Source organism: Sinocyclocheilus anshuiensis, unplaced genomic scaffold (assembly GCF_001515605.1).
Source record: "Sinocyclocheilus anshuiensis isolate Anshui unplaced genomic scaffold, SAMN03320099.WGS_v1.1 scaffold1743, whole genome shotgun sequence".
Lineage (NCBI taxonomy): Eukaryota > Metazoa > Chordata > Actinopteri > Cypriniformes > Cyprinidae > Sinocyclocheilus > Sinocyclocheilus anshuiensis.
Genome location: NW_015552662.1, coordinates 76,959 through 91,137, shown reverse-complemented (window position 1 = coordinate 91,137; position 14,179 = coordinate 76,959). Strand labels below are relative to the sequence as shown.

The following is a 14,179-nucleotide window of genomic DNA, read 5'->3' as shown; positions in this document are numbered from 1 at the left end:
CATGTTGACATCAACATGAAACGGCTTGGGATTCGTTTTAAAAACGACTCGTTTCAATGATTCAGAGTCGACTCTTTATACAATGTGCACTTTCAGATTTAAAACTTTGCAAGATGTTTTCATTCACTTAGAGCTGTGTTACCCACTGCATGAAAGGTAATTTTCAAAAATCCATAATAGGGGCACTTTAAGTCATTTAAAGCCAATTTTATAGAGAAATCAGTATTGGTATCATTGATACTGGCCTTCAGTCATAAAAAAAGATGCCATTAAACAAATATTAAAAAATTTACTGTCTTTATGTTGTTTGTACATTAATTTGAAGATTGAATGTGAAATTATTGCAATATAAAAGTATATTTAAAAATGTTAATGTTAGGTGGGATTAATTGCGATTAATTTCAGAAAAATTTGCAATTAATTAGTTAATTTTTTTATCGATTGTCAGCACTAGTATTAATAATTATTTCACTCAAAACCAGATTCCTGATTTATTTCATGATGCAGCAAAAATAGACTTTTATAGCGAGTCTGAAGAGTGTTATTTATATTTTTCTCATTTTTAGCTCATAACTTATGAACCTTAATGTAAAGTGAACAGATGTGAACCATTTATTAATGAGCTATAAACGTTAATAACCTGTGAAAGTGAACATTAATGTAAAGTGAACACCGGTGAACCATTTATTAATGAGTTACAAACATTAGTAACTTGTAAAAGTGAACCTTAATGTAAAGTGAACACCTGTGAACCATTTAATGAGTTACAAACATTAGTAACCTGTGAAAGTGAACATTAATGTAAAGTGAACACCTGTGAACTATTTATTAATGAGTTACAAACATTAGTAACCTGTAAAAGTGAACCTTAATGTATAGTGAACACTTGTTAACCATTTATTAATGAGTTACAAACATTAGTAACCTGTAAAAGTGAACCTTAATGTATAGTGAACACTTGTTAACCATTTATTAATGAGTTACAAACATTAGTAACCTGTGAAAGTGAACCTTAATATAAAGTGTACAGATTTGAACCCTTTATTAATGAGTTATAAACGTTAATAACCTGTGAAAGTTAACCTTAATGTAAAGTGAACACCTGTGAACCATTTATTAATGAGTTATAAACATTAGTAGCCTGTAAAAGTGAACCTTAATGTAAAGTGGACACACTAATAATTTATTTATTGATTATTATTGCACACAGAAAAAGTTGGCATTTTTCTGGGAAAATGTATTTTATTGTTTTTGCACTATATCAGTAAACAACTTGAAACTTGAAACAAAAATATTAATATTTTCTTTTACAGCACATTGGAACATTACTGAGTAAAGTACATTACTTCACAAACAAAAAAATTAGCGGTCCCACTTTATATTAAGTGGCCTTAACTACTATGTACTTGCATCAAAAAATAAGTACAATGTACTAATTGTGTTCATATTGTATTGCAAAACTTTTGCTGCTATTGAGCTGGGATACGGGTAAGGTTAGGGACAGGTTTGGTCGTATGGGTAGGTTTAAGGGTGGGTTAAGGTGTAAGGGATGGGTCAACAGTGTAATTATAAATGTAATTACAGAAATTAATTACAGATGTAATTACATGCAGGTATTTTTAAAATATAAGTACAATGTAAAAACATGTATGTACACAATAAGTGCATTGTACCAAATGATTAATTTAAATGTAAGTACATAGTAGTTAAGGCCACTTAATATAAAGTGGGACCAAATTAGCTTATACAAGTAAACTCACATTAAACAATTCAGAAAAAACAATAAAGTATTCCACCAAATTATAACTAAGCATCACATCTATACGACAAAAATATTTGATAAATTCAAGCTCAATAAAGGCACCTGAATATTTATATTTTATCTAATTTAACAGTTTTGAAATAATCATTAAATCAATGACCGAAAGCTCTGTTACAGAGCATTATCATATTCAGTAATCAGCAATCAGTAATGATTTTTGATATCATGATAAAGCCCACTGTAACTTGAGTGTTTGACTATCCACACTTTCAGTACCTGCGTGCGAGCGAACCGTCCGCGGGAGCGCCGACGCGGTTATTTATTTGTACAGTTTAACTACATTGAACTAACACAGCGATATCAACACTTGAAAAACAGAGTCTTGTAGCATCTGCTTAGGATCATTGATGATCGTTTGGGCTTTATGTCTTAGAGACCCTTTTAGCCTTTTGACATTTGCATATAAATTACAGACATGGCCCCACATTCTACATTTATATGGGTGCTAAATTGCCAATGGTTCCCCCCACTATCAAGGAGATGCTAAACAGTTTCACCACTCTTGTCTCCCCATCGGACTTCAAACACATTCCAATGTCCTGGGAGACCTCAGTACCTGGTACCAAATGTTTGATGGCCAGCGAACTACCCCCATGCTCACAATACACATAACACACACACACATAAAGACGTTTTCTTTATTTAGACTATAATTAATCAGTTACAAATGTATCTGGTATATGCATGTGTTGTTTGTATGTTTCCCTATTATATTAGCCTAGTTACCACTCATTACTTGTATTAGTTAAGCTCTAAATGCTTATATTCAGGTGTATGAATGTATCTCTGGTTTAATATCTTCTAGATGTTTCTTTATTGATATCAAAATGATCTGCTCTTTATTCCTCAAACAATGGCGTACACTATGTGATCGTGAAATGCATCATACTATTTGTACTATATTTTGGGTAAAACGGCACCAGTCCTCCAGACCAGCCATAAACATGCAAATGGCCCATAAATGGAGACAAAGAAAACTTCTCCCGCTCAAAAATTCACGCCTGGTATTGGCCATTCCACCCAAAAGGTGGGCGTGACTAGGAACTATTAAAAGTCATTAACTCCGACTAATCGTGGCTCAAAACCCTTCTTGAGATGGACACTCTCCAAGGCTCTTCAAAACTCTCCTCTTGAGTTTGATTTTCCGGCAGTTTTTAGCTTCAAGTAACTTTATCGATTCGCTGTGGACTTTCCTATCTTCAGAAGAACCAGAGGAAAACCTCCAGCTCACTCCTGAAAGAATTCATCAAGAACCTCCATTGTCGTAACGCATCAGGACTCTTGTTCAGCAACAAAGCCAATGCAAGTAACCGTTTACAACTATTTAGATGCGTGTTTAAGTTTAAGCCCCTTTTTAAGGTGATTTTTGATTCTTTGATGATTCTCATTAGGTTGTGGTTAATTGATGTGAAATACTGCCATTCTTTTGCTCTTCTCTCTCTCTTTTTAGAACTGATAAATTATTATATTGTCTGCTCAGTGGACGGACAGATCAAATAATTGTAATATTGATTCTGCTATAGTTATTTCCCTTTTGAGCTAATTTGCTACAGTCTGCAATGTCACCTCATAGTTAGCTTACCCGTAAAATCAGAAAACACTTATATGAGATTAAAATTTCACTTCAGAGCACGTTGGAACAGTCCTAACAGCGTGACTTCTTCTCTTGAAAAGTGGCTTTGTATCGAATGCTCACCAGCGCCAACTACAGGCTTTGGTGACACGCAGGCAACTACAGACACAGGCTTTGGTGATGTGATCCTTTTTTATTTCCAAAATGTAACAGTGTATAACAAATAAGGCAAATTTGCACATCAGAAATGATCAGAAATTATATAACATATAATTTACATGAACTATGACAGGTTTCTAACGTTGATAATCTACATATAAATCATATGTAATATATAATTTATTTATATATTATTGTCATGTTTAGATTTGTGTTCATCTGCTTCGAGATTCGTATTATAATATTATTTCAATCTGTTGTATTTGTATTCTGTATATCTGTTGTGTTTTGTTCATTTTTCCTTTGGCTCTTGTGTGTTATAGCCCTGAGTTTTAGCCTTTGGTTGTCAGATTTTGTTTTTATGTGGATGGTTTGTTCTCCTACTTTTCTCTGAGTTCAATAATCTTCTTAATAAAAATAGTAGGTACTGCTGCATCTGAATTCTACTTCCTCACAGCCCTTCACTACAATCTGTGACAAATATATATAATATGCAATGTATTTTATTTAGTAGTAGCTACTACTACTACTACTAACAAAAAATAATGAATTGCATATAATACATATTTATTATAATCTTTCAGGATCACATCACATCACCACAGCCTGTGTCTGTAGTTGCCTGCATGTAGCCTGTAATTGACGCTGGCCTGCGTGTCACCAAAGCCTGTAGTTGGCGCTGGTGAGCATTCGATACAAAGCCACTTTTCAAGAGAAGAAGTCACGCTGTTAGGACTGTTCCTATGTGCTCTGAAGTGAAATTTTAATCTCACATAAGTGTTTACTGATTTTACAGGTAACCTAACTGTGAGGTGACATTGCAGACTGTGTTTTTCAAGTGTTGATATCGCTGTGTTAGTTCAATGTAGTTACTGTACAAATAAATAACCACGATCCCGTGGACTGTTCGCTTGCGCGCAGATACTGAAAGTGTGGATAGTCAAACACAAGTTACAGTGGGCTTTATCATGATATAAAAAATCATTACTGCTTGCTTATTAATATGATAATGTTCTGTAACGGTGCTTTCGGTCATTGATTTAATGATTATTTCAAAACTGTTACATTAGATATATAAATATTTAGGTGCCTTTATTGAGCTTGAATTTCTCAAATATTTTTGTCATATAGATATGATGTTTAGTTATAATTTGGTGGAATACTTGATTGTTTTTTTCTGAATTGTTTAATGTGAGTTTACTTGTATTAGCCACTTTTCGTGTGCAGTTATGCTCAGGAATGTTGTTTCAAGTTGTTGTGTTTACTGATATAGTGCATCAACAATAAAATATCTGTGCGCATTAATAATAAATAAGTTATTAGTGTGTTCACTTTACATTAAGGTTCACTTTCACAGTTTATTAACGTTTATAACTCATTAATAAATGGTTCACAGGTGTTCACATTACATTAAGGTTCACTTTCACAGGTTATTAACATTTATAATTCATTAATAAATGGTTCACAGGTGTTCACATTACATTAAGGTTGATTTTAGACGTTATTAATGTTTATAACTCAAATGGTTCACAGATGTTCACTTTACAATAAGGTTGACTTTTAGATGTTATTAACGTTTATAACTCATTCATAAATGGTTCACAGGCGTTCCCTTTACATTAAGGTTCACTTTCAGAGGTTATTAATAGGGATGCACCGATACCGATACTGGTATCGGTATCGGGCCCGATACTGGCCTCCTGTACTCGTACTCGTACTCGTTAAAATGCCCCGATACCAAACGCCGATACCACACAGCATGTGATAAGCGCCATATTCAAACAAAGAATCACTGACAACAGACAGCAGAAAGGAGTTATGGATGTCTACTACGAAGTATATGTATGCAATGAATATAATGTTAAACATTCAGTATTAACGCCTGTATAGCTGATGTGTGCGAGCTGATAAACAAAGCACGCTGAGTGGATTGAGCGCGCGGCGGCGCAGATGCGCGAGCTTGTCAAGTGAATATCCCTTTCTCACAGACATCACTGGAAAGTTTGTAGTTCGGTCGGATATGTCAAAAACAAGTAAGTAAAACAATGCACAAGTTACTTAACGGTAGGGAGAGAGAGAGAGAGAGAGAGAGAGAGAGAGAGAGAGAGAGAGAGAGAGAGAGAGAGAGAGAGAGAGAGAGAGAGAGAGAGAGAGAGAGAGAGAGAGGAGACCAGATATAATTTTTGATATTTTTTTACTAGTGGGTGCAGGACACTATAGTTCATTTATGTAAGTGAGGATAGCAAAATAAAGTAAACTGTGACAAATCATACCCAAAAATTCTTCATACAGTGGACTACCAGTAAAATTGATACAAATTTGGGTCCAAAAATTATTCAGACCGAGTCTGGGAAAAAAACTGAAGTTGAGGTTTGCATGAAGCTGGATGACAGCATGCCCAGGAGACTACAGGCTGTCATTAAGGCTAAGGGTTGCCCGACAAAGTATTCATAGTTGTGTAAATACTGTCATACTAACAGCTGTCTGAATTATTTTGGTTGATTGTAATCTATTACATACCTTTCTATCAAAATTATCTAGCATTATCAAGATTAATTTGTTCTGACACCGTTTAACTCTGAGTTCTTGTCATATTTTATTACCATTTTCTAAACTATAGCGAATAAACTGTGATAATGTGAGAAATGTTGAAGGTGTCTGAATAAATTTTGGTTTGACTGTATCTATTTGATAAATGAAGTTAACCAACTAACATTATACATACCCTTTTGGTTTCTGTACCCAATATTTAAAAAATGTACAAATGCAATAAAAATATCGGCATCGGTATCGGCAAGTACCAAAAATAAAAGTATCGGTATCGGGCGAGTACTGGAAAAAGTGGTATCGGTGCATCCCTAGTTATTAACGTTTATAACTCATTCATAAATTATTTACATTAAGGTTCAGAGGTAACTAATATTGGAATTAACATTTTCATTATTGATTTTTTTCCACCCCAAAATAAAGTTTGATAATTTCATCTTGATAAACAAAATATATCAGTTTCTAATCATTGCTGTGGATAGGCATCATGTAAGAAACAATGTAGAAACATTGTACAAAAAGCGACATGAGTCATGAGATGTAAATGAGAGAACCATAAATACAACACCCTTCAGTCTCACTATAAAAGTCAATTTTTGCTGCATCATTAAATAAAACAAGAATCTAGTTTGAGTGAAATAAGTATTAATAAATATATTTATTAAGCATTTATAACATGTGAGTTAAAAATGGCTCACTATTTGGCAGATATTGCATTAAAATCACCCTTTTTATTCATGCATTTATAACTGCTTATCAATGATTTATAATGCATTTGTAAATGAGTTAGTCATTTATGAACACCTTTATAAACACTTTATAAAGGGAACCTTAATGTAAAGTGTTACCGAAAATAGAAATAATTCATAACCAATGTATTTTCTTTCTGAAGAAAAAAAAGCTTCTTAAATCGCTTGGTCAATTGCTTTTGATTTGCTACTATTTATACTATATTTAAAATAAAAGCCATTGTGAAATAATTACGGCACATAACATATCTTTAGTTTTTAATGTGTTTTCTTAGAAATTAGCCAACTTTCAATGCCAGCTACAAGATCTTCTGTGAGAGAATCATCTGCCATAGAAACACTGTAAACCAAGAGGTGCTGACAATGATGCAGTTAAGAAGGATCTTTTTAAATCTTGTGAAAAAAAAAACGTGAAGATCTTGATTCTTCAAATTACAGGTAATTTAAATACTATGGGCCAGTTTTACTAACAGCTTCCACCAGCGCAAACCGTCTTTTGGCGTTAAAATAGTACTGTCACGTTTTATTAAAGACGTGCAGTGAAGAATTGGCGCTGAAAAGGCATGGACACAGTTATTTTTTGGCTTGACCTTATTGAATATGCATTTCTAGGAGTTTCCCTTTCAGACGCAAAATTTATGGGAGGAGAGTATTCAAATGAATCACGCAAAATGCGTTTTACTAACGTTTGCGCTTGTTAAAATTACTGGTATCTGAGGCATTATTTAACGCCCAAAAAAAGCATTTCTTAAACTATTTTGCGCTTGAAATGGATGCAATTTGTTGCAAGGATGAGGCACCGCAGAGAACGCGTAGTAGAAGGGAGAAGATTTTTACACACATATTAATTTATTTTGAATGCCAAAACACATTATCCGAACATATAGTTCGCCATGCCATGTTATTTTTAATTTGCTTCAGGAAATAAAAGACGACTTGGAACCCTCAACTAGGAGTCTCGCAATACCAGGTCTATCAAACCTGTTGCAACCCTTAATTTTTTGGCCTCTTTTCAACGTACTGTGGCTTATTTATTTCTTTATTGTTTATTTGCGACTACGCTAATTTGTGCTGCGCTTGGTATATTGCGTTGGTCGATATGTAAATGAGATATTGCGTCTGTGTTCTTTAATTTGCGCATTGTTAGTAAATCACCCGCAGAAATTTCCACGCCCATTGGTGCTCTTTTGGAATTGCGCTCTCGCGCTAACTTGCCATGTTTAGTAAAACTGGCCCTATGACTTTAGCCAGCTTTTAGTCAGCTTTTTTTCTCACAACAATGGATTTCATAATAATGATAGTAAATCATATTTTATAACACATAGAAGCTGATACACCGTGCATTTTAACTTTCACAGTGATCCATACCTTCTCAGGTTGTGACCCTACAAGCGCCTTTTATGGCCAAGGCAAAATAAAAAGGATTACCTGACTGCATTTACAAATCTGGGTAGCAGTTTTACCCTGGACCAGTCGACCTTTAAACTACTTAGCAAATATGTGAGGCATTAGTATGGCCAGTCATCTGCTGAAACTGTGAACGATGCAAGATACAAAGCCTTGCTACATGGCATCGTCAGCTTTGCCAGAACTATCCATGCCCCCGACAAGTGATGCCCTGTACCAGGGATAGGCAACATCGGTCCTGGAGTGCCGCTGTCCTGCAGAGTTTAGCTCTACCCTAATCAAACACACCTGAACAAGCTAATCAATGACTTCAGGATTACTAAGGCTACAGGCAGGTGAGTTTTTTTTTTTTTCAGGGTTGGAGCTAAACTCTGCAGGACATCGGCACTCCAGGACTGATGTTGCCTAGCCCTGCCCTGTACCAACACTGCAAAAGGGCAAACTAAAAAGCAGCCATAATGAGACAGTGACCTGGATGACTAGAAATCTTGCCCCTGAAAGTGTGTTGCAGGTAGTACACTGCAGTTGCAAGCAAGGCAAATGTGAGACTGAAAGATGTTCCTGTATGTCTCCAAGACAGTGTTGTACTGATTTATGTCAGTTAAGGTGACCAGACGTGCCACTTCCCGGGGACATGTTCTGCACAGGATTTCTAAATTGCCTAAAATAACCAGGTGTTAGTTGTTTGCGCTGCGCAGAATGATCGTTTTATGACATCAAAATAGGTGTCCCCGAGAAGTGACATGTCTGGTCACCTTAATGTCAGTGCCAATATTGTGCAAATGTTTCCCAGAAAACAGAGGAAAGACACACATAGGATGAAGCTCTGATGAGAGTGATAGGGATGATACTGATGAGTAAAGATGTGCTGTGTCATAGTTTAGGCTGATTTTGAGCTGTAATGAATTTATTGTAGAGTTGTCCATTTTTGGGTAGCGTTTTGAGTCATTTCTGCCAACTTGGGCCAAATTGTACTTCTTTTTTATCTTTCTATGATTACACAGTGCCTACTGAAAATGTTCATGTATAAAACATCACAGATTTGTTAAATTTACAATGTGTATCTTTAATTATGCTTGGTGACATTCTGTGAAGTTGAAGTGTTTTTTCTACGAATTTTCCATATTTCATGGTCTGCATTCACACTTGAATACACTAATGCACCAATTCTTGTCTCAAATATTTAGGTACATGTATAAATGTCAGTTTGAGAGATTTTTGCATTGCTAAAATGAATATAAATAAAGCTACAAGCAAAACCAGCAGTATAAGATTTTAGTTTTTTTAAATTCACAATTATATTCATTTATGGATTGTGACAAAAAACTGCGGGATATTTTGTGGATAACTTTTAACCTAAAGTCCAAAAGGTTGTTGTCTATGCAAAAATTAATTGAAAAAGTAGTGCCCAGATGTGGGAACGAAAATCACTTTCTAGCCACTTTTTCCTAGTTCACCTTATGGCCTATGTTTTCTCAGACTGAAATCAAGTTTTTGTGAATAAATAAAATGTATATTGTGTGTTCCTACTATGCAAATGCACCAAACAAAACCAAACTTGTGCTGCATAATTTTGTTTCTAATGCACAAGTCTGACCTCATGTGGTGCTCCTTTGAAGATGCTGGCACTTTGGTAAATAGTCTCCGTCCAAAGTCTGATCTCATCATTCTCCAGTTCTTCTGCAGTTCTGTACAGAGACTTGGGAACCAGGCCGCCCTCTGGCACTTCACACTGCACATATTTCACAGTGCCATAACTTTAGTTCAATAAGCCACTAAAACCATACTAAGGTGAGACACATAATATCCAAATTTGAATACATGCATACAGATCATCTTACTTGGGAGCAAGCTTTACTATTATGCAAGTGAATAGACACCATTCAGTCACAAAACATAGGGGAAATACAATTACACACCATACACTCTCCTCCAAGGAAGTCAGGGATGATTTCTTTATCAATGTAGTCCACAAGACCGCCAGGGCCCTGGTAGTCATTTCCTGCATAGATCAGGAACTTCTTTCGTGTATTCTCATCAATGAAAGGGCTCACCTGTAAAGAGATAAGAGAAGGAAAGCACCGTTGATACATACATAATATGCTTCCTTTAAGTTAAATCAGGCTACTAAGAGTTTAAACTGGGTGACTCATGTACTTTGTAAATGAGAGGTTGTTACTTCATGCAATTTTTATAAAGGACTGTGAATATAAGGGGGTTAATAACTTGAACAAATGAATATGGCATGTCATGTTAAAATGCCATTCCCATCTTTATTTTAGCAGAGGAGATCAATTTAAAAGCAAACAGTGGTGTCTCTAACCAGAGTCCACAGGACAGGAAAGACTCTGGGAGCTCTGAGGATGAGTAGACGGCCCAGGGTCTCTGGGTAATTGGCCTCCACCACCTCAATAATCCTCAGCAAAGCTTTGACTCCAGGACGCCACAGATGCCTCATATTGAGCCCCTCAAGATCGACAAGACATGTCCAACAACTATAGGATGAGAAAATATGACAGGGCTTGTTGCAGACAAAATGCAATTGAGTGTTTTAACTGTAAATACTGTAAATGTGTGTGTTCACGGTGTGCATGTTCACTTGGATGGGTTAAATGCAGAGCACAAATTCCGAGTATGGGTCACCATACTTGGCCACACATCACTTTACTTCATAATATTACACTTTATGGTTAAAAAAGAAAAATCTGCTAGTCCTGTCAGTACCTAATTGGCCGACCAAAGACTTTGGTGTTCTCCTCACAGCGTCTCAGACCCTCTTCATTGATTGACAGCACCTTAAAATTCATATATGCTGTTAGACTCTGCACTATTCATTTGAATTCATATGAATGGAATACACCAGAGAGCATGATGGAAAATGTGGATTATAGAATCTCTTACATGTCTGAGCAGGGATTCTTCTCCAAGTGCTCGAACCAGTCCTTTAGTGTCCATATGTCCTAGGCGTAGGATATACAGAGGCCTGCCATCTGTAGAAAGCAACACAGAAACACAAGGGTTTAAGCATGTGAAAACACAACACAACAGATTTTTTTATTAATATGTAAATATGAAAAAAAGAATAATGAAATTATACTCTAAATAAGAAACAAAAAATGTCAGTAAGTGGCTGCAAATGTTTTAATGCAGTGGTTTTTAATCCTGATCTTGGGGACCCCTGCTCTGCACATTTTGCAAGTCTCCCTTATTTAACACACCTGATTCAGATCATCAGCTCGTCAGGAGAGAGCTCTATGAACTGAACTAAGGCTGTATCTGAAATTGCCTCCTATACCCTCATTCACTATTCCCTACATTAGTTCAGTAATTCAGTTCACTTGAAGAAGTGAATGAAAACGAGTGAATTTGGACACTGAGTGCACCGGAAGGACTGCCGCTTTTGCATAGTTTGTGCTTGCTGTTTAATAATAATTTGAAACTGGCAGCTAGGATTTATCTTGAACAATGTAATGGAAATGATGTATAAACCCTAGTTAAACAATTTAATAATCAATTTACAATAAATTTATACCTGTGTTGTTTTACGCTGCACTAAGCCATGGGCGACCGCATTGTAAAATGAATGAATGGATGGATGATTCAGCTGCAGGCGACATCTGGTGAGACGCTCTCTAGCCGTTGAGTATAAATCGGTTGTACACTTGTTTTTGCAGTGCATTGTGGGATTGAATGAGAGCACTCGATAATGGTTTCGGACACCACTAAAAATGGATGTAGAATGGATGTAAAAAAGCCAGTAGACCACCCCTTTAAGGGTATAGGGGGCGATTTCGGATACAGCCTGAGTGTGTCAGATAAGAGAAACACACAAAATGTGCAGAGAGGAGGATCCCCAGGAGCAGGATTAAGAACCACTGTCTTAATTAGGGCCCTATGAAATTTGTTTTATTTTTTCCCATATTCCGTTTTATTTCTTTCCAAATTCCGTTTTTTTCCATTTAAATATTTCTGGATTCTGTTTTAATTTTTCTCAACTTATTTTTAATGGTTAAATTACATTTTATTAATCAAAAAGCATGTCTAATTAAGTAAAATCATGAACTTATACAATTTCACATCAATTTATTAAAAGTTATTAAAAGCTGAACTAGGGCTGTCAAAAAAAATTATCAGTGGTGCACGAGATGCGATGACGATGTAAGTGTCATTGCATTATAATGTTTTTGTTAGCCTATCCAGTTGCACCCACTGGATGCGGCGCTGCTGTGTTGTTAATTAAAAATATTTGCTGAAAAAGAGTATCAATGCAGAGAAGATCTTGTTTACATCAAAACTGAAACCAAGCGTTCACACAGAACACATATTCTGTTCATAATCATCTCACGCATTTTCTAGAGGGACATCTATTACTATTGCACTCGCAATGGTAATAGATGTTTGCATAGTTTGTGCTTGCTGTTTAATAATAATTTGAAACTGGCAGCTAGGATTTATCTTGAACAATGTAATGGAAATGATGTATAAACCCTAGTTAAACAATTTAATAATCAATTTACAATAAATTTATACCTGTGTTGTTTTACGCTGCACTAAGCCATGGGCGACCGCATTGTAAAATGAATGAATGGATGGATGATTCAGCTGCAGGCGACATCTGGTGAGACGCTCTCTAGCCGTTGAGTATAAATCGGTTGTACACTTGTTTTTGCAGTGCATTGTGGGATTGAATGAGAGCACTCGATAATGGTTTCGGACACCACTAAAAATGGATGTAGAATGGATGTAAAAAAGCCAGTAGACCACCCCTTTAAGGGTATAGGGGGCGATTTCGGATACAGCCTGAGTGTGTCAGATAAGAGAAACACACAAAATGTGCAGAGAGGAGGATCCCCAGGAGCAGGATTAAGAACCACTGTCTTAATTAGGGCCCTATGAAATTTGTTTTATTTTTTCCCATATTCCGTTTTATTTCTTTCCAAATTCCGTTTTTTTCCATTTAAATATTTCTGGATTCTGTTTTAATTTTTCTCAACTTAAAATAAATGAACTTTTCCACGACATTCTAATTTATTGAGATGCACCTGTAAGTTTTTTCACTAACACTAAGTGAAAAAAAAACAGGCTTTAGTATGACTATTTATATAAACTAACGATGAGGCAATACTGAGACTTTATGGTGGGTTTTTCCCCCCCGTCCCACTGCATCTCGTGTTTTTAAATGAAAAATGTACTCTGTGTGATTGGCTTTCTGTATTAAACTATGCATACATACATGATCAGGGGTTAAAGCAAAAAAAAAAATCCTGAGCCTGAGCATTTTTCCAGGGGAGGGGAGGGGATGGGGCAGCACATGCAAAACATGCAACTGAACGTTAAGCAATTCAAATTCACAGCATATACAGAGGAAGAGTTTATCCTTTAGTCTTTACCAGTAAGTTACCATTAAGAGATTATGTCATGTGTGAACAGGATCTTTTTAAAAATCCTGGTAAATTTGTTTTGGCAATCATATCGTACTTATGGAGATGACGTGATTACTCTGAGCTGTTTATAAAGCTCTGCTGCTTTTTAATTAGTTTTTCTATGTAAATATGCACTAGATGGACATCTTTGAACATTGCGCCTCGCAGCTTTTTCAACGCAGCTTCTCCATTCATCAGGGCTGTGACTCTGCAGTTGGATACTATTATGCGCGTCTCGTGTTTATAAGAGCAAAACATTCTGATTGGCTGGTAATGTTAGTTTAGTTGAGAGTGAAAGCTGAGTGAAAGTCATGGACTCGAAAGTGATATCAACAAGTTTTTTTTAAATGTAGGATTCTTTTTTTCCGCAGCCAAACGCTGCACGCCGGAGATCCGGCACGGTGCCGGAGAACGTTAAGCCCTGCATGATGCTGTTTTGTTTATAGTTGTTTAAGCAACTTAATTATAATTGGTTTATAAACATTATTTTAAACATTAT

The 14,179-nt window shown here is 35.9% G+C and overlaps 1 protein-coding gene across 1 annotated transcript in view; it reads right to left on the bottom strand.

The window, feature by feature from the left end:
• LOC107667296 (SEC14-like protein 1) overlaps nt 1-14,179 on the bottom strand; it is a 93,441-nt gene that overhangs the window by 10,162 nt on the left and 69,100 nt on the right. The window contains exons 7-11 of the mRNA XM_016458939.1: nt 11,159-11,247; nt 10,982-11,052; nt 10,581-10,752; nt 10,177-10,311; nt 9,855-9,989 (exon numbers count right to left, since the gene is read on the bottom strand). Of these exons, the coding sequence (XP_016314425.1) occupies nt 9,855-9,989; nt 10,177-10,311; nt 10,581-10,752; nt 10,982-11,052; nt 11,159-11,247 (602 nt within the window). The remainder of the gene's footprint in view (nt 1-9,854; nt 9,990-10,176; nt 10,312-10,580; nt 10,753-10,981; nt 11,053-11,158; nt 11,248-14,179) is intronic.